This window comes from Clupea harengus, chromosome 8, assembly GCF_900700415.2.
Source record: "Clupea harengus chromosome 8, Ch_v2.0.2, whole genome shotgun sequence".
Taxonomy (NCBI): Eukaryota; Metazoa; Chordata; class Actinopteri; order Clupeiformes; family Clupeidae; genus Clupea; species Clupea harengus.
In genome coordinates, this window is record NC_045159.1 from 23,968,425 (window position 1) to 23,987,740 (window position 19,316).

At 40.9% G+C, this 19,316-nt stretch overlaps 1 protein-coding gene across 2 annotated transcripts; it reads right to left on the reverse strand.

The window, feature by feature from the left end:
• Positions 1-1,022: 1,022 nt before the first annotated feature.
• p2rx1 (purinergic receptor P2X, ligand-gated ion channel, 1) lies at positions 1,023-18,708 on the reverse strand. 2 transcript variants are annotated; one of them, XM_031572409.2, is made up of 14 exons: positions 17,949-18,708; positions 14,009-14,153; positions 12,685-12,756; positions 11,025-11,094; positions 7,279-7,344; positions 6,246-6,333; positions 5,726-5,806; positions 4,852-4,993; positions 4,479-4,624; positions 3,637-3,727; positions 3,478-3,543; positions 3,291-3,386; positions 1,724-1,804; positions 1,023-1,623 (listed from the first exon to the last, which is right to left on the reverse strand). In XM_031572409.2, the coding sequence occupies exons 1-14, from the start codon at positions 18,083-18,085 to the stop codon at positions 1,618-1,620; spliced, it is 1,287 nt and encodes a 428-aa protein (XP_031428269.1). In that variant the 5' UTR covers positions 18,086-18,708; the 3' UTR covers positions 1,023-1,617. The 2 variants fall into 2 exon arrangements, with proteins under 2 accessions (XP_031428269.1, XP_031428270.1); XM_031572410.2 differs by lacking the exon at positions 7,279-7,344 and having other exon boundaries at positions 17,949-18,706.
• Between the last annotated feature and the right edge of the window lie 608 nt (positions 18,709-19,316).

A 19,316-nucleotide genomic window follows, 5' to 3' on the forward strand; every position in this document is an offset into this window, starting at 1 on the left:
CTTTCCACCTGCTGATGCTCCTCGGAGTTTTGTTGTTTTGTTTTGAATTGTCCTTCCCTGTATTTGTGTCTGCACTGAATCCCTTAAGTGTGTTGGAGGGATGCAACAGACTTTGGGCTGGTTGTCGTTAGATACCATCATGATTGTGTGTTTGTCATTCAACTCTGTGCTTCTCTCCCACGTTTATTCTGTTCAACCATAAAACCACACTAATAGGGCTGATTTGTATTTAGAGTGGATGATAGTTCCTGTCCACACTAACAATGTCCAGTCTCTGATGTACGCTATGTACCTGTGCGTTGTGTCCTGACCTGTAGCTCGTCTTTGGCTCTCCTGTGGCGCCCTTGTGCTAACGTTATGCTAGCATTGTTCTGCCACCAGGTCTATTGCTCCTCGCGGCGCTGTAGTGCTCAGTTATGCGATGTCATATGCACAAACACCCGCCCGCTCTTTTCCTCACAACCTGATTAACCATGAGGTTGGACAGCCTCTGCAAGTCCAACTTGTTTTACTGTTCACTGTAAATAGGAAAATCTATTTCACATCACGAACACCGCACCTGTGCACTGTACTTCCCATCACTAACCCAACATTTACTTTGTCGCCACACAGTCGTTCTGGTCTTTCCTAACAAGAGAATGTGTCGTTGAATATTTTTTTTTTTTTTTTAAAAGGTATAACTACTGTAGGCAAAGTAAACTGTCCTGGGGAAAATGTCAGTCATCACTAATGTATTCCTGACTCTCAAGACACTGTAATGTCCACATTAAAGCCTACTGTCTGTGTTTTAGTGCCTGTCTAAGCTGTATGTTCAATGGCTATCTGTGCTCTTCTGCCTAATCCTGAATGTACATGTCTCACACACAAAAAGAAAGCATGACACAAAAAAAATGAAGAATGCAATTATTACAATGTAAATATGTACCAATATATACAAAGAGGCTATTTTTTGCATGCTTTTGTACATTTAGACATAATCAAAGACAATAAAAGATATCAAAATGATTGACATCTCAGAAGCCTTTTTGTGAAATCATTTGTTTAATTTGTACAACTCTCATAAGCACTAGTGATGTGGACAGTAGTATGAGATCTCATTTGAACAGATCATGTATACGATCACGTGTATGGACAGCAATAACCAATCAAACACTACCCAGCCCAAAGGCATATCTGAATGAATGGCCATATATACACAGTTGTGTGCTATAGGGTCCAATCCCAACATCCCTTCCTCCCACAGCAATATAACCGAGAAAAAATTCCATTAAAATCTGGTGTTTATTTGAAGGGTAGAAAACAGGACATCATAAATACAAGATGACAGTGTTGATGAAAGTCTATGTTGTTCACATAGTGCAGGGGACAGGATGAGATTCCCAGACCACACATGCAGTATACTGAGATACTACAGTCTCGTGTCACGTACTGCAAAAGAGTCAGCTGAACATGGAAATGTAATAATTCATGGGACATTTTACGTGGTACAGTGCCAAGTCTGCTGGCATGTAATGCCAGTTTGTGAAAACAACTGACCCCAATGCGCATAATCTACTCCAGTGTTTTCAGTGCAGTCAGTTGTCACGGCAGCAAGGCTGAAGATTTAAGCGTCGGCAGTCACTCCTGTGAAGATAAAGATTCAGAATCACCATGGAAGCCCTGACGATGGGAATAAACACCTTAGGGAAGGTATGAGACGGCAGTCATGGAAGTGGGCACTCACCTTCACTGTTATCGGAGGTGGTTCTTTGGTGTCTCTGTCTGCCATAGGCACAGTTCTTTCAGATGACTCACTGCCATTTACCTTTGCATTACACAGAAAGGAAATGTCTTAAGCATTAGCTGGAATTGTTACGACAAACATGTTCCTATGTGTATGTTTCAATTCTGGAACTGTTAATACAGAATTCTAAAGAACACACACTACTGAGAGAATTGATAGTTGTTAAGAGAACAAATGTTTATTTTGCCCATTCATTTATGTGAATTGTAGCCACAGTGGAATTCCCAAGAAAAGAGAATAGGTTAGCACATGGTTTCTCTCCTTCACTGGCAAACAAAAGAATGGAACTGCCTTTCTCATTTTCCTCTCGGAGAGCCAGGCTGAGTGGGAGGGCTGCAGGTTAAGATCTGCCCTCACTTTAGTTTTTTTTTTTTCCCTCTCTCCCTCCCTATCTCTCTCTCTCTCTCTCTCTTTTGAAAAGACAAGTTCTGTCAGCAGCACCCACTACACTGTGTTGCCAGGGTAACTTATCAGCAGGGATATGTACACGCAGATGCAGTTTCCACAGAACTGGTGGTATAAGACTTCACGAGCAGGGAGCGCACCCACAGGAGTGACACTCCCTGTCAAGCATTAGCTGTATCTCTGAAACAAATACTATCTAAACAGACTGTTTATGTTTTATTATTATTATTATTATTAATAATAATAATAATAATAATAATAATATTAATAATAGCCAACATTTTATTAAATGTAATGCATTACTGAATAAATAGCTAAATAGAGTTATGACACTTTCACCAGTGTCACTTGTGAAAGGTGTCTGCATTGTGCAAAACCACTGCATAGACCTGCTTTTTGAACCTAGAGAGAGAACTGTGTGTGCTAAATCATTCTAACTGAACAGCTCCTAGAACCAGTGTGTCTGTGCTGCCATCTTGTGATCCTAGAGGATTGTTACCGTGCCTATGCAGCGAAGCTCGGTTTACCTCCCTGTCCTCACAGCATTCTGCTCATGAGTGCAGGAGACACCACATGCTAATACCTGTTCACGCATAGCTAGGTAAGCTAGCATTTGAGAACCAATGTTTTAAATGCCTTATGAATATTTCATACACAATATATATAACATCATTATATTATAGTATAACATTGCTAATGCATGTGGAATGGATTGGAATTGAAACTGTATTTGTTTCCCACTTAGAGAGCCAGGACTATGTACAAACACAGGGCATCATTATATAATAAGATTGCAAACGTATAAATACTTGGAAACCAATCCTCCTGTTAAATCTATTTAATGAACGATAAATAACACTCTAAGGGCTTTGAGCATTTCAGTGAAGTTCTCACAAGCATCCTTAACGGACCTCCACATAGAGGAGAAAACAATAATATTTACATAAATGATCAGGAGGCCCTCACTCTGAGCCGTGTCTATTTAGGATTATTTCCTGGGCCCTTATTATGCAGGATATACTTACTACATAAAACAATCCACACTTATAAACGTCGCTCTGCTTTTGGGGTGAAGATGCCACTAGTCTCATTGCATATTTACCTCATGTTCCATGACTGTTGATTTGAATTTCAAGTTGTGGTAGAAATGTCTCTTGGGCAATACATACAAAAGCACAAGGTCACATACAACAGTTGCCTGCAAAGGAAACAAACCGGTTGTTGACTGTTCAATTTACGAACGTATCTACAGTTATGAGCATCCTGCAATCCTTATATGGAAGTCTCACCACTCCAAAGATCCCTACTCCTGACCCAATTGCGGTCAATGTTGGAATGATATCAAATTTTCTTGCCTGATAAACACAAAAGGGTTATGCCAATGAGAGGAAGGTATGGTCATTTGAATAGTTTAGTTGTTTTTCTTCAGTACAGGCGAATTTACTTACCAGTCCGCGAACAATGACGTTGAAGCGGATACCAAACACTTTCATTAGGGTTCTCTCCTCCACTTTGTCTTCCATGTAATATTTAGCATGCCTGCCATTAGAGAATAAATGAACATCAGAATGTACTCCCTTCAGGCTTTCAAACAGTTTACCTAAATGGACCCTACACTAATATGAAATAAATTCAGTTATGAAAATGAATACATACCAACCACAGTAACGCAGATTTTTTTAAGGTTTGTTAGGGGTTCAATTCATGATTTGTGAATGATTTAACATGAAATGCATGATTTTTTTTAATTATTCCTTCAGAATTAGACATTTGATTTTGTTAAAGGTAGATCCTGTCAAGGTTGTTGATGCTCCTGAAGCAACATGTTGATTGGCTGGAATTGTTTATGACTCGGTCCAAGCCACTGTATATGTCTCCCATTTTAGTCAAAAAAAAACGTTTTGTGTACACACTCCAGTTTCACGGAATCATGGATTGTTAATACTCCTAATGGTTTATTTATGCTGAATAAGGGATTAAAGTTATTGATGTTGTCTGTATGTAAACTATCAACAAGCCTGTACAAGTAATTATGAGTAAAAATGGGTAAAATGGGTAAAAAGATCATTTCCTATGTTCTACTGTTCTTTGGCATTCAATGTTTCGAGTTTCTACCAGGAAACTGTGTCTATTTAGGTGTCAGTATTTCTATATATAGCATTACTCGAGTATCACAAGAAAGAAACAACGAAAACAATGGTTGTGTTGTTGATTCTGTGGTCAGATTTGTTTGCCTACATATGTATATGTGCCATTCTGTCCCAGTGACAGGCTCATTTGTACTCAGTACCTGAAGTTATAGCCCACAGAAGCCCTGGCCTTGTCCTTCTCACTTGCGCTACCATAGAGACCATGGAAGTGGTACTTTGGTTTGCAGTGTTTCAGGTTGTAATCCAGATTACAGACCCATTCAATTCGGATGCCGATTGCCCCACCCTATAGAAATGAGAAAGCGATAAAGTTAATGACCATATTGATCGCCTCCCACGCCAACAAACTGACTGAATCATCCATATATCGAACTGTGAGTGAACAGTACATATTCTATACAAAAATAATCTACATATGATACATAACTCTGAACCCGATTGGTAACAGTTCTAAAGACCAAATGGCAGAGAACAGCCAGTGTGATAAGGAAATTGTCTGCAAGGACAACCTACCACTCTTGCTATGTGCAAGAAGTCGAAGCCAGACAGCTTCACTATATCTCCCAGCCTAAAGATGGGGCATAGAGGGTCGTCTGTCGGATGGTAGAGACATTTTTTGATGTAGTTATTATCCACACCTTCAACAAGATTGCTCCTGAAATGAGAGAGTTTTTGACCATATTTTCATATAACCAAAACAGCATACAGTGTGTGTGTATGTTTGGGGTGAGGTGGGGTGGGGTGGGGGGTTGTGGTTTGTACTGGCGGGTCTGAAAGGCCCTAAAGACACGAGGATTTGATCAAAGTTACTCGTTCTTGTTCCTGTCCCCGTCCTCGGTCAATCCAGTGGATTTATAAGGTCAGGATGTTGTCCCTAACAGTCACTAGTGCCCTGCAGCCATACCCCAGCCATCTGCTCTTAGACCCACTCCACAGCACAAACATGTTTATCCGCAAGTGACATTGACCATAAATGGCAGCGAGACATGGGGGGATTTTATATACTTCATTTCATCTGTTCCCGAAGTTTGATTTAGTCATGTTTGATTTAGCCGCGTTCGTTTTATCTTCCCTGTGGTGCTTCTGAAGATAAGTCCACAGCGAATGCTTTGATCATGCTTGCCTTGAAAAATTGGACTCCAAACATGAATGGCCTAGTTTCAGGTCAGTGTGTAATAAAAAAGCATGATTGGCACGAAGGGGATATCTATATCTTTTTTTATTATGTTCCTGCTGTATGCTTAACTGCTGTGAATATTGTTTTTGACCCTGCCAGAGTTATTGCGATCTATTAACAGGCACCTCTTTGATCTTCACAGTGAGATGTCCTCTAAACCAATACCCCTGTATTAAGTGCGACTTCTGTATGGGCATCAGAGTCACTTACCTGACAACATCAAACTGAGGGAAGGTGACAGAGTTTTTAATGAAGAGGGTATAGTTCTCCGCTGTCAACAGCAGCGCGGGACTAGATGGAAAACAGAGAGAACAAAGGAACTGACATGAGATCAGTCTTCTGCATCTACTCTAGAACAGATATCATGGCAATAAGAGTTATGTAAGAGTTTCCATGGTCTACCAGCACAGCAAGGAGACACAAACCTTCCCGTAAGCTAAACTTAATGCGGAATACACTGTAATCTGTTTATACTTTAAATGGGTGTGCTCGCGATGGAACGCTGGATAACGCTGTAATGGCTAATAAGATAAACAGTCATTCTTCTGTTCTATGCAGACCTGTCAGCAATGTCTTTATCTCTAAGACTGCAATATCAGATGCATCTCTACACCTGCATATGGTTTAAGTTGACAAAGTAAAGATGATGATGTTCAACCTCATTTGCAAACTACTCTTCACTAAACAACTATAGACACTAATAAATTGTAGTATATATGAGCTTGTATACTCTGGAATATTGCGGTCGTCTTCTACAGGACACCAGGCAAAGACCTCACAGGTTCTTGTATCATTGACACACTTCCCTGTCATATGCCCTGAGAGAAAGAGAGAGAGAGAGAGAGAAAGCAAAGCAACAGTGAGTAACCAGTGAGAGAAATGAGGGTGAACTGTACAAAGTGAATGGCTGGGCCCTAATTTAGCAACAGTAACATCCACTAGCAATAGCAGCTCACTGAGTCTGTTCCAAGGTCAGCCACTCTTTCTAGCATGGTTGTAAGGATGCAGTCTGTGATTCGGTTGTTGGGCTGTTGAGTTCAAATATCATCACATTATCATCCCCTCGGTCGGAGCAAACAAACTATTTTTGTTTCCCATTTTTAAGTGCAAACACTAGGAGCATGGACTGCACCTTCCAGAGCAAGTAAGGCTGGGTGCCATCCGAACCAGATAGGAGCTGACTCTGGATCAGTTCTGGGGCTGGATCCTGCCTAGGTTAGCTGGATGGAGTTAGAATAGTTTCAAAATTCACAAATAAATGTCTTACAATTCTCAAATGTATTTCCTGATTCACATATAAATGTAACGTGGTTTAAATTCGAACTTGACAGTTATGTGGACTACTACATCATAATAAACATATGCAGAATACAACCAATTAGGCAAAGTATAAAGTTGGGGTGAGATTCAAAAGTCTGAGACATTACATCCGCTGGGAGACTTGCTTTAACTCCTGGAAACTTTTGCAACTTTTGCAAATCAAGCCACGTCAGGGAGGTTTACAAATGGCGAGTGTCTGTAAATGCATGTTTGTTAGTCTGTAAATAAATGTAACAGCATTTACATTTCTGAACACTTAACATTTATATGTGAATCAGGAAATACATTTGCGAATCGGATTACATTTGTTTGTGACTTGGAAACTATTCAAACTCCATGCAGCTGAGCTCTCACACACACTCCTTACATGTGAGTAAATGACTGCGGGAGCAATGACACGTTTATTTGCAGTGCAACCACCATTATCAGTGAAGTTACTGAACTCAAATTAGATCCCAGGGGCTCAACAAAACAGCATGCAGCTCCATGCTTCAGCTCTACTGAATGGCCTTAAAAGGGAAAAACACAGCAGAGGGGTAAGAATTGTTCCTCAGACATCATTAAGTAGCACAAGTAGCACAAACCAATCCAATGTCTGTTTTTTTGTTATTTTTTTGTTAAATGGTACACCAAATTCCTAAAGTATCCATGGAATGCCTTAAAACATAACAGTGTTAGAACTGTACACACATCCTTGAGTCATACTGGAAAGAAGGAACGGTAAAAAATAACCACTCAAAAGTAATCAGCAGTGTTTTCATCTTTCATCTCTTTTTGTGTTCCTCAGAGAGAGTTATCAGGTCAAATGAAATGTGATGAGAGTGGCTGACATAACCTCCAGTGACTCCAGTTGACAGTGTAGCTGTTCACTCATCTCCATTCTCCCTCTATGTCTTAGAATAGATGACCATGAAGGCTGCGGTACAGATACCCCAGGTGAGTCTATCCCTGAGACTAGTACAGACCATACACCGACGGCCACTGACACATATAGCACTTCTGTTCCTTTTGTGCCCCAACTGGTAGAGTAAGATGCTACATTACTGATAAAATATGTACATTATCTGTGCGGTAAGTCGCTATGGAGAAAGGCTAAATGAATATGGCCTGTCATCCTCACACACACTTTAAAACAACAAAAGGAAAAGGGGTGTCTCTGTATATACTAATAAGGGCAATACAATGAGGAGTACACAAGCACATCTCTACTTGTGCACTTCAAACACTGACTTTCAGGGCGTAGGGCGTTCACACTGACGCAACCAGCAGAATTCAGGGCACTGAAAGTAGCCGGATTGCGCCCTGCAAACGGTCAAAAAATGCAGTGTGAAACGATGAACACTTCTTGCCCTAAACGGGCGCCATCTTGGCTACGTAGCAGAAGAGGAGGAGCCCTTTCGGCAGCTTTTCAGTTTGGAAAGTTGGCTGACTGACGCCTCGCAAATCACTTCAACCATTATTGCTGGTTACAATAACTGTGTTATCGGATAGTACAGTGTCTATTTCTCTGTAACTTTTGAAAAATCTAAGCGAGAAAACGCCAAAAAATTGACATTTACCTACAAAACACGGCCATCAGCAGAGTTTGGTCCGCCATCTTTGTTTAAAATTTCCAGTTGGCCGGAGCGAGCTGGCGCACAGATTTATGGGTAAAAGGCTGGCAGATTTGCGTCTGTCACTTCCGCTAAGTGGTTAACGTAAGTATTCCATTTGAGACAACACTAATCAGCGACGGAACGCACTACAGATGTAAGTGCGTATGGCGCACTACGCCTGTATTGCAGTGTACTTCGTAAAGTACTCGATTTGAGACACAGTCAGCACTGAACCCAGCTCCTGCCACGCCTCCTTTCGACTTCAACTCACGCACCTCCGCTACATTCACAATCACCCGAATACTGATCACATTCACCTGTCACCTTCCCAATCTCCTGATTACACGATCACCTGTGCCTGTCACTCACACCATATAAACTCCTCACTCCCTTCACTCCTGGTCTGACCTCGTTTCTTGACGGACCAACCAGAAGACAAACCAGAAGACTCCAGCTCCAGACCGGTTGATTTCCAAATCAACCAACCTCCATTCCACGACTCCCAGGTCGTTCTGTGCTCCTCCATTCCGTGACCCCAATGTCGTTCTGTTATCCTGTTCTCTGTCGTGCCCCTGTGCCCTATATTTATGTGCAGCTCTCCTGCCTCATGTGATCTTTTGTTTTGCCCGTAGCGTAGGTACTTAACTTCTGTGTTTCGATCCTTTTACGAAATATTATCGTACAATCGATCTTTTGTGCTTTTGAATTCTGTTTTCTTTGTGTTGCCCCACAAAGTTATTTCCCTGTTCCCTTGGCTTTGGCTCTCTGAATAAACTACATCCTTTGTGTCACCTGAAGTCACCATGACACTAAGAATGAGTTTGGGGGAAATTTCACTGTAATCACGGTATACTATCTGTAAATTATTGCTTGCCATGAATTCATTTGTCAGCATTCTAATACCTGGAAATGTGGTCTTCATCTATAGTTGCTACAAGCATGTTTCGTATCTTGCATATACCCTGTGTATCTGAGTGTACTATGTGAGACATAGTCCTCTGGCATGTGGGATCTGGTTGCTATTAACTGGAGAGGCTGTTGATTTTATCAAGGCTTTCTTTTCTTGCGCACAAGAGCAACATCTTGGAGTGTTTATTCGTGCAATGCATGTTTAGTTAGCATGTCATTTCAGTCAATTTACTTTTCTGTTTACTCATGATATTATCTTTACTATTTACTCAGGAAAACCTCACTGCAAAACAAGCAAAGTTGAAGACCCAAGGGCCACCATCCCAGTAGTATGTGTGTTTTGCAATGTGCTTTGGAGTCTCAAATGTCTTTGGTAAACACAATGGCCAAATATTAGATTTTTTCATAACTGATGCACTAACGCATGAGCCAGAAGGAGTCACCACTACTACTTGGTGGGAGGCAAATTCTCATTTCTATTTTTCCGAAAGCTATGTACTTGGACTTGGATCTGGTCGTTTTGTGATTTCACAAAGTAGACCTCTTATTTGAAACAAGAATGTCATGAAAAGTGGGTTTTTCAGTTAAACCACCCATAAGGGCTCCCAAAAAAAGGACCTAATATCACGATGACTTATTAAAATGTGATATTTGATGGTTGGAACATGAAAATCATGATTTGTGTGAAAATTGGATCTAATATATCTGATCAATTTCAAGATGCCCACTAAATATCCAACAAATCTCAAATTGTCTGAGGCATTTTGTAGTTATACACAGGAAAAAACATAAAATTCCTTTCGCTATTGGTTGGGGACTTCCGACACCTCTCATTTCATATGCAGGTACTCCTAACCAACCTAACCTAAGTAATATACCTGCACAGGGTACACTACAACCATATAGGGGCATGTCACTGTTAATGACTAATAGGGGTATCTGCTAAAACCTATTTATGACATGGTCATATCAGTCTAATAATGCAGGTTTCAATTATAGTGTCACCAAGAAATCCATTACAGGTTTCCTAGTTTTCTCAATTTACACCTCATCAGAGGGGCAAATATTTGTAGCATGTAGCTTATATATGAAGAGCTTTCAGGTCTACATAAAACGCTTGCAAAACCCAAGTATTCATTAGACACAGTGTCATGTACCACAGTGGCATGCAGTCAGTGGCCTGCGTGGCTTTTGAGATAATGCATAATCGTGTTCCTGCCAGTGTCCCCATGATGGACCTACACATTAGACCAGTGGTTCTTAACCTTATTGGAGGTACTGAACCCTGCGAGCTTCATCAGTGCATTCACCGAACCCTTCGTAATTGGAAAAATAAAATATGATTTCTTCAAAACATAGGTATATATAAAAACGGCCCGACATTGCTAGTGTGAACCGGGCTATACTGTGTGTGTCTTGACCCCTGCCGAACCCCTGAGAGTGACTCAACGAACCCCTGGGGTTCGATCGAACCCAGGTTAAGAACCTCTGCATTAGACTATTAAGTGACCTGGTGAAAGTGGCAAAGGCAAGGCTGTGGTAATGACACAAAGCTGGTGATGTGGTGACTGGAGAAGCAGAGTGAGACACTAACAGTGTGTGAGAGAGAGGTGTGATCACAAACGTGATGGTTTTGAGAGTGAGTATGCAGAAAAAGTGTTATGCGTATGACTGTGGGGTTGTACCACTTCCTGTACGTCTGAATCCCACTTCACAGTCTTTGTCCGAGCTGCATCGATGCTTGCCATCTTGAAGCTGAAAGACAGAATCGTACCATGTTGGGATTATACTTTTGTTAGGGTTTGTCGTACAATTTAGACACAACGTATTATTTATCTTGTTCCAAAAGGCTTCCTTGAAATGTGCATATATCTGCTTTCAACACTTGACAACAGAGGAATTAAGCTTTGCACGATGATGACATGTTGAATAGTAGGCCTACAGCAGGGGCCCCTTATCAGCTGATTCCGTATCCGTGGTTTCAGTTATCTGCAGTTGACTGCGGCCTGAAAACACGACATGGAATTTCCAAAATTACGTTTTAAATTCTGCAGAACTCTGAGTAGCCTTTCTGCCCTGTCGTGTTTAACACATAACTCATGTCTTAAAGCACATCGGATTTCTCATGTAGCAAATGTCTGCCCTCCATCCCTGTTGCATTTCTTCTTCATTTCCTTCACGTTTTTTATCAAATGAGGGCTTTGACGTAAGCTATAACGAAAGGAAGGAAGGAAAATAATTGATATGTAAGACTTACGTCTCACCCTAATCACGCTGTCCCACTTTCCTGCTAGTCAGTTAGCCGCTGTCCATCTCGGTGTACGCGTTATCGCAGTGCTCTTTATTAAAAACAACCTAAACCTTTGTAAACAATGGCCACAACGTGCTTCCTCTCAGTGAGAAAATATCAATTCTAGAATTGATACAGAAAGAAAGAAAATCGTGTGCCTTCATCATGGTACATGTACACATATACAGGTACATGAAAAACAAGTTATATATGGTGTCCACTACTATTTGCAGTTTCGGCTATTCGTGGTAGGTCATGGAACATATCCCTTGCATATACAGGGGCCCTACTGTGGACTACTGAAATGATAATGTGACAATGTGAGAAGGACATAGACACTCCTTGTCCTTTTTTTTTAATTGTATAAACAGGATTGCAAATTACACTCAAGGATCTATTCCATGAACAGCTTTAAACCATGGGAAATGAGTGACATAAGGATCTATTCCATGAACAGTTTTAAACCATGGGAAATGAGTAAATCTACGCCATGAACAGTTTTAAACCATGAGAAATGAGTGACATAAGGATCTATTCCATGAACAGTTTTAAACCATGGGAAATGAGTAGATCTACGCCATGAACCGTTTTAAACCATGAGAAATGAGTGGCATTAAGTCTGCGGGCTGTGAACATGGCCCCAAACATGACATGTCATCAGACTCAGAACCCAATCGCCTCTAAAAACTAGTTCTGGTCACTCTGTTGACCCTGTTATCAAGAAGGTGTACCCATCTGATTCAAGTTAAATACAGGTGCAAGACAGACAAAGACAAAGATAAACAAAGGAAAGGGCGTCAGCCCACTTCATTTGACACATTTTATGCAGATTGCCTCGTTTGCCTGTACTACATGGAATTCTGGAAGTATGAAATAAAGTGTACAGGCCACTCTATTCCCTGGAGTCTAGGACATTGTTCTCATTTTCATCCCATTTCTCCAGAAATCCTCACAGCGAAGGAGGGGGCCTAGAAGGGGCCTTGCAACTGATTTGTGAAGGGGCCTGGGAGAGACTGAATAGGAGACAAACACACCAAGTGAAAGTGTTTACATACCTCCGGGCACTTGTCTTGTTTCTGCCTCGGGGTGATTATGTAATTAGTCATCACCACGAATGATGCATCCCCCTTTTTGGAAGAAGGACATGCAAGCAAGGTCAGAGTATTCCATACAAATAGGGCTGCTGTGATTATAATATTTCAAACCTTTTGTTTTAAAAATCCCTCTTGACAGCTGTGCACACTGTGTCCTCAGTCGCTGTTTAAGAGTCAGGCTAAATAGGCTTTCATGTGGTGGTGCAGACCATAGATCTCCGTAAACCGCGGTCCGCGGGTCACGTCTCGTGGCATCAGAAAAGGGACTCACTTCCCTCACTGTATTTGGCGACAAGGTACCGCACGTCTCAAGTCATTACTCTTCGCATGCGAACGTCAAACCGCCCTTAGTCAACATGAACTCTTGTATTTGTGTTGTTATGACGATTGTGTGTAATAGGCTACACATCTCTGCTTCCTTGAATGATTATTGTCTTTGCCGGGTTGTAACTGGATATTTTCACACTGTAAACAAACGGCAGAACTCACTCTCACGGTAGATCTTCAGATCACACAACACAGTCAGCATAGGTTACAGCATAGCACGGGATGCGTGATGTTTACACATGTAGGCCTAAATATGATCTCAGGTTTTGGACAAGACTTGAAGGATTATTTTTGTCACATAAATCCTCTCTTGCCGTGCTATCCTTGACACACAGTGTCACAGCACGGTGTTTTGACAACATTAGTGTTATATCCATACTAAGTCAGAGACAAATCTACTGGAAATCCTGTTCCCGTCTGCGGTTGGCCTCATCAACAAGGCCCGGGACCCCCGCCCCCCAACACGGACTCTAATCCCTTTTTTGCACACTCCTGCTGTAACTTAATATGTGTATTGTTTATTGTTTATTGTGTATTGTGTATGTTTATTGTTTGCACCAACGTACCACAAAAAATTCCTCGTAGGTGAAAACCTACTTGGCAGTAAAAACCTTTCTGATTCTGATTCTGATTCTGATTCTGATAACAAAGCTCCTACATTCTTCTGTATCTGTGTTATGTCCCTTGCTTACCAAAACTAATCCTCAGGTAAACACACCTGGGGACACCTTTGTTTAGAGATAAAGTATTAGTATCAGCAGGTGATCTCAGATTAGAAACCAGTAACATAGACAGAGTACCTTTCTGCAGTCTTCTTGTTTCTCTGTCAGATTTGTTAATCAAAACCAAAGGGTATCCATTTTTTTTTCCATTTAAGTTATATCTGTTACTTAATGGTTCGGATGCTAAAAATCGGTAAATGCATGGAAATCAATGGTTTTGTGACCAAAACACTCACCTGCGCAGGAAAGACGTAGTCTGCCACGTCCCACAACCGCTTTTGTTCACCCTCAGTAGTGTAGCCTACTCCCTTCATCTTGGTGAGGACAGAACCAATAGCAGTGTCTTCAATCTGGTAGCCTTTCTCATAGATGAAAACCCACCTGAGAGAGAGACAGAGCAAACATATCCCTTTCAGTTATGGGGCGAATGAAACTGAATTTGTGGACAATTTATTAGCAGAGTCTCCAGCCCAGTCACCATTAGCACTTCCTGTTTTGGTTTAAAGATACTTTGCATGTGCTCATGTGTTGCATAAGGTTTCTATCTGTGCGGGGGGGGGTGATATTTCAGTTTCCTCCGAAATATTTACCAGAAATGCACTGCACAGCCTGATTGCTAGTGATGATCTCATTGCATCAACTGCAATCTGTTATATAGTCTAGTTGGCCTACTGTACACTAGTTCTGCAGCATGTGAAGCTGGTGGGGGGTAGTTTCTAAAATTTCTTTGGTCTCAAATGAGATCTGGATTGTGACTTTATGATCATTCTTAAAATAATCACACAATTTAAGGAGATACGTTGTTAATAATGCGGGAACAATTTAAACTACAATGCTGTAAAAACAATGTTCATCAAGTGCAACATTTCACATTTGTTCATTGATCAGATATGTTTAAAAGGGATTACGCACTGAAGCAATGCACAATACAATACAGTAAAATAATAAAGTTGGGCCATAAAGGAGTCTGTACACATCCTGTGTTTCAGGATGTGTTGCAGTCGTGTATGTTATTTGTTCACATAAAATCCCATTCCACAAAACTGTAACCTGAACGTTTACTGATATACGATGCAAAGACAATTGTTACTGGGAGAGATATGAGGTAAGCCACAGGCCATGAGAACACTGTGTATTTCCATATATACAAATCTACAGGCAGTTTATCTGAAGACCTGTGTGTCCGCATACCTGAACAACCTAAATCTTAACACCTGTTCTTAAACTAAACAGCCAAACAAGCTTGTTAGGGTGGACAGATTTGGCCAGGTTTGTAAGTTTTAGTTTCTTTTGTTTTTTTCCTGACAACTCAGCAACTTGAACCAACTTGCAAGTTATTCAGAAGCAGAGTTTTGCAACAACAGGTGTCATCAGGGTGTGGACAGCTATTTCATAACAGATACGGATAAACTTCACAATAGCCTACTCTGCTTTCTGATAGTTATATTCCACACCAGAATATAAATATATCACCCCTATTCATCAATTCTGGACACCACTGAATAAACAATAACACAGCAACAATCTTCAAGACTTGGCATTCTTGTCCAAATCCTGATGCACAAAAATAGTCAAACTAGCCTGAAGTGATATCACTACTGTCCCAGGGGAAGAGCTCCTTCCGCTTTTTATTTGTCTTCAATCCATTGAGTTTTACGTCTGCTCTCCTGATGGTTTAGGAACACATCAGTTAGGGTACGTAGAGAGGTGATAAGACTGACTTCACTTAGACCTACATCTAACCTAAATCAGAACAACCTACATATTGTGTGTGTATTGGTGTGTCTATGACATACCTTGTGTCAGAAAATTCAGTGATTAAAAGAAAAATTTCCCTTGACATAAACACGTTTCATCCCTAAAATGCAGTCCTACCATATTTGAAGGAAAGAACATCCAAAATCAAAAGCACAAACAGTCTCTAGCACACCCTATTGTCCACAATATCATAGATTCAAAAACTGTCCCCCGCCCCTTTATTCCTAGTAATTTAAGATTGTCACTAGGGTGTTGACAAACCCAAATTCTTCACTGCACTGTCAAGACTGAACAAGTCACTTCGTGTTTAATTCAAAACCCAGATTCTTTTTTTTTCATAATCAGTTTTTAAATGGACGAAGCAAAGAGCGCTCTGTCAGTGTTTTTCATGGGTTGTCCTTTCTCATCAGAGCCTTAGAGAGTTTTGAGCGATCTCTCTGATGTTTGAGGAGGACGTGTGCCTAATTCATTGAGTGATCTCTCTGATGTCTGAGGAGGACGTGTGCCTAATTCATTGTCTTCCGTAAAAACTCCCCCTGAGGTGACCTAATATCCATTAAAGTTATGCTCTTCTGATCTGATGGGGTTCAAAAAAGAGATTTCTCATCTCGGCTATAACCCTTTACAGCCCTTAGATTGCTTTGGACAGGCTCAAATCAAATCCAGTTTGATGTCCATCACAATGGGATGGGATGTGCGCTGATAAGTGAGGACTACTGTGGGGGTGAAAGAAGTGTGAGGGGTGACGCAACGTCTCATCTGTACACGGAGAGACACAGACTTCAAAACAGACTTGTCAGTCATGATGGCACGCCAGTGACATTTTCAAAAAACTAAAGTTCTGAGTGAAAATAAAGATAAAGAGAACACCAAAGAGTGGCACGGAAAGTTGATGATGTGATATCAGGTACATATCAGATATGGCCTTTTATCTATCACAAGTACATACAGGCTTTCCTGTGTGCCTGCATCCCCATTGGTTTGATTAGAATCATGAAGAGGATGTGCTTACTAACTAATAGCCTCTCAGTCAGTATGACTATGTGAAAATAAGCTTTTCTGTATGTACAAAAACAATGATGAAGTAGCTGAAGCTTCCCCATGTCTGTCAGCTCAACACTCAAACCTGTTTTGTGTGCATAAATAACATTAACCAAAAGAGAGGTAAAACAGTAGTAAAATGGATTAAATGTACATTCAAATATGCTAATAAACTAGGGGAAAAAGACACTGCAAGCTTTTCTTTGGAAAAACAACTATTGTATATGATCAATTCTAATTGATTAGTAATTAACTGGTATACATTTATTATTGGTCATTATTATCAGTGGCCCTTGAAAGAGGAGGAAGTTACAATTTCTGTTACGTCATTTACAGCGGCAGTTAGTCATGAAAACATGCTTAGCCAAGTCAAGATATAGAAATCATGCTTTGCAGCGAACTGTTTCCCTGAAGGTTTTCAGACTCAAAAGCTGGTTGCACTATGTGATCTGACATACAGTATTCCTATATCATACAGACTAACACTTCTAATCTGTATGGTACATTTTCAACAAAAGCTGAAATGAACGGACAAAAATCCCTGATGTGCCAGCACTTTTCCATCGCTGTTTCATAGATCAGAATAAAACTGTTTTTCTTATGCAATTGTAAGCATTACGCTCTGTAAGTAAAAATGAAAAAAAAAAAACCACAGAAATTCACGAGATGAAACATACAGTATATGGTACGATGTCATGGTAAAATGGCCATTCGTGGTGTTAACTTGATAACCTACATACTGGTGAGAAACCACTGGTGGTAAACTACAGCCATCCCATCTCCTCGGCTTGTCTACTTTCTGTTGCCCCTTAAAGACATAGCTTAACTCTCTACCGCCTCCCCCTTCACATCTCCAGAATTGTATCTCCCTCATCTTTCCCGTCAACGCCTGCCTGCATTCCACACCAAGCCATGCAGACGTCCTTTTTGTTCCTTTCAAACACACTTCTTCTGTCTGACAACCAGATGCCTCTGATATTATTCATTATTATTCAAACACACTTCTTCTGTCCGACAACCAGATACCTCCTCTTCACAATGTTGAGAAGTCCATCCATAAAGTATGATGAGCTCACACCCACCTTAACCAACGCTGGATTCCAGCAAATACAAGTAGGAGAAATGACTTGTGGTAACCTGTGAGCTGCCTGTGAGATATGTCAGTGGTTCACAAGCAGGCACTTGTACTCTGTAGTTAATTATTAAAGACATGTTTGTGTGGCTTATACTGTCCAGATATCCTCTGTCTTCATGCGAGATTTTTTCCTCAAATTCGAACGGGTTTAAAAAAAAAAAAACATGCATACCACACTTGCACACTTTACCCTATTGAGTCCCTATTTGGAAATTCCAGAGACAGAAAAAAAGCAGTCTTACCCAATGATGTAAGCCAGGACCCCGAGCTGGATGAGGCGGCACACGACCCCCACCCTCTTGCTTCTCACCAGTACCTGCCGGGGAGTCTCGTACTCACAAAAGAAGTCTGCGAAGACGCCGGTGATGGCATCCTTCATTTTTGAGCGCTAGGAAGGAGTGGGGATAATCCTCTCTGAGTTGCTCCTGGAGCCACTGTCACACTTATACATAGAGACACGTTCACACCAAGACTTCCTTTGTCTGACTGTTCTCCAGGTGAATTTCTACAGCTCCCAACTTGCAGACCCAGCTTTCTTATGACTCACAGCTCAGATGTTACTGACTACTGACACTACTTCACTTCCCTCTCTCTCTCTCTCTCTCTCTCTCTCGCTCTCTCTCTCCCTCTCTCCCTCCTCCCCTATCTTGTGCATGATCTGCTTGACATCTCTATCTCTGCCTTAACTTGCACACTTTCGTTCCCTTGCATCCTCCACCCAGCCCTCAAAGACTCAGAGAACGCTAGTGAACAGGAAGTGATGGAAAAGACAAACAATGAAAAAAAAGATCAGCCACTTTATATGCTCACTAAATCCAAAAGCAAATGTGTTATTCAATTTACCTGTGCCCTCTTATCACTATCTGTCATAATTCTCTCTCTCTCTCTTTCTCTTTCACACATTCACGCACTTTTTCTCGCGCTCTCTCTGCCCGCCTTTATCAACAGACACAAGATTCCTCTGTCACTGTCTTCCTGCCTTACTTATACAGATAGGAAGCATGAGGACACAGTGGACATGCTCATGCCAACACTTCAGCATTCATACTATAACTGTCTACAGAGATGACTTACAACTACTTTTGCTGTAGACACATCACACTCATACACATACATAGTTATCACTACTTTATTTGTTCTTTTGGAAATGTACTATAATTCTATATTAATTATAGCATTCTAATTTCCATTGGCTTAAGATGGCACATCGCTGGAGTGACTCTTAAGTTAATTTCTCTTTCTGTTCTGCTTTTCTCAAAAAGTCTTGGAGAGAAGCAGATTTGTTTTTAGTTCTCTTTCAGTTCACATGGGCTAAATGATGCTTATGAAATGCAGTTAGGAGTGACTTAGCAGTAGGGTTGGGTACCGAAAACCGGTGCCAAGAAAATCTCCTTTTTCCTTTTCCCATAGGGTTGCACTTAAAAATGGCGCTGGCAGTTGAAAAAAAGTAAAGTGTGAACACGGCCTAAATGGAGATGCCAGCAAAACTAAACCTAGTCTCTTAAAGGGGCAGTCAAAGTTCACGTACTCAGTGTGTTCAAATAACAAGATTAAGTATAAACAAGATAGAAAAGATAGGTATAAACAAATCAGAAAATGGTGGAATTTCA

Excerpts from the sequence above, each read along its gene's own strand:
- p2rx1 (XM_031572409.2), bottom strand. The coding sequence starts at position 18,085 with ATGAAGGATGCCATCACCGGCGTCTTCGCAGACTTCTTTTGTGAGTAC. Across the intron at positions 4,994-5,725 it reads CCTCAGTTTGATGTTGTCAG|GAGCAATCTTGTTGAAGGTG; the intron begins GTAAGTGACTCT and ends CTCTCATTTCAG. Across the intron at positions 3,387-3,477 it reads GAGTAGGGATCTTTGGAGTG|GCAACTGTTGTATGTGACCT; the intron begins GTGAGACTTCCA and ends TTTCCTTTGCAG.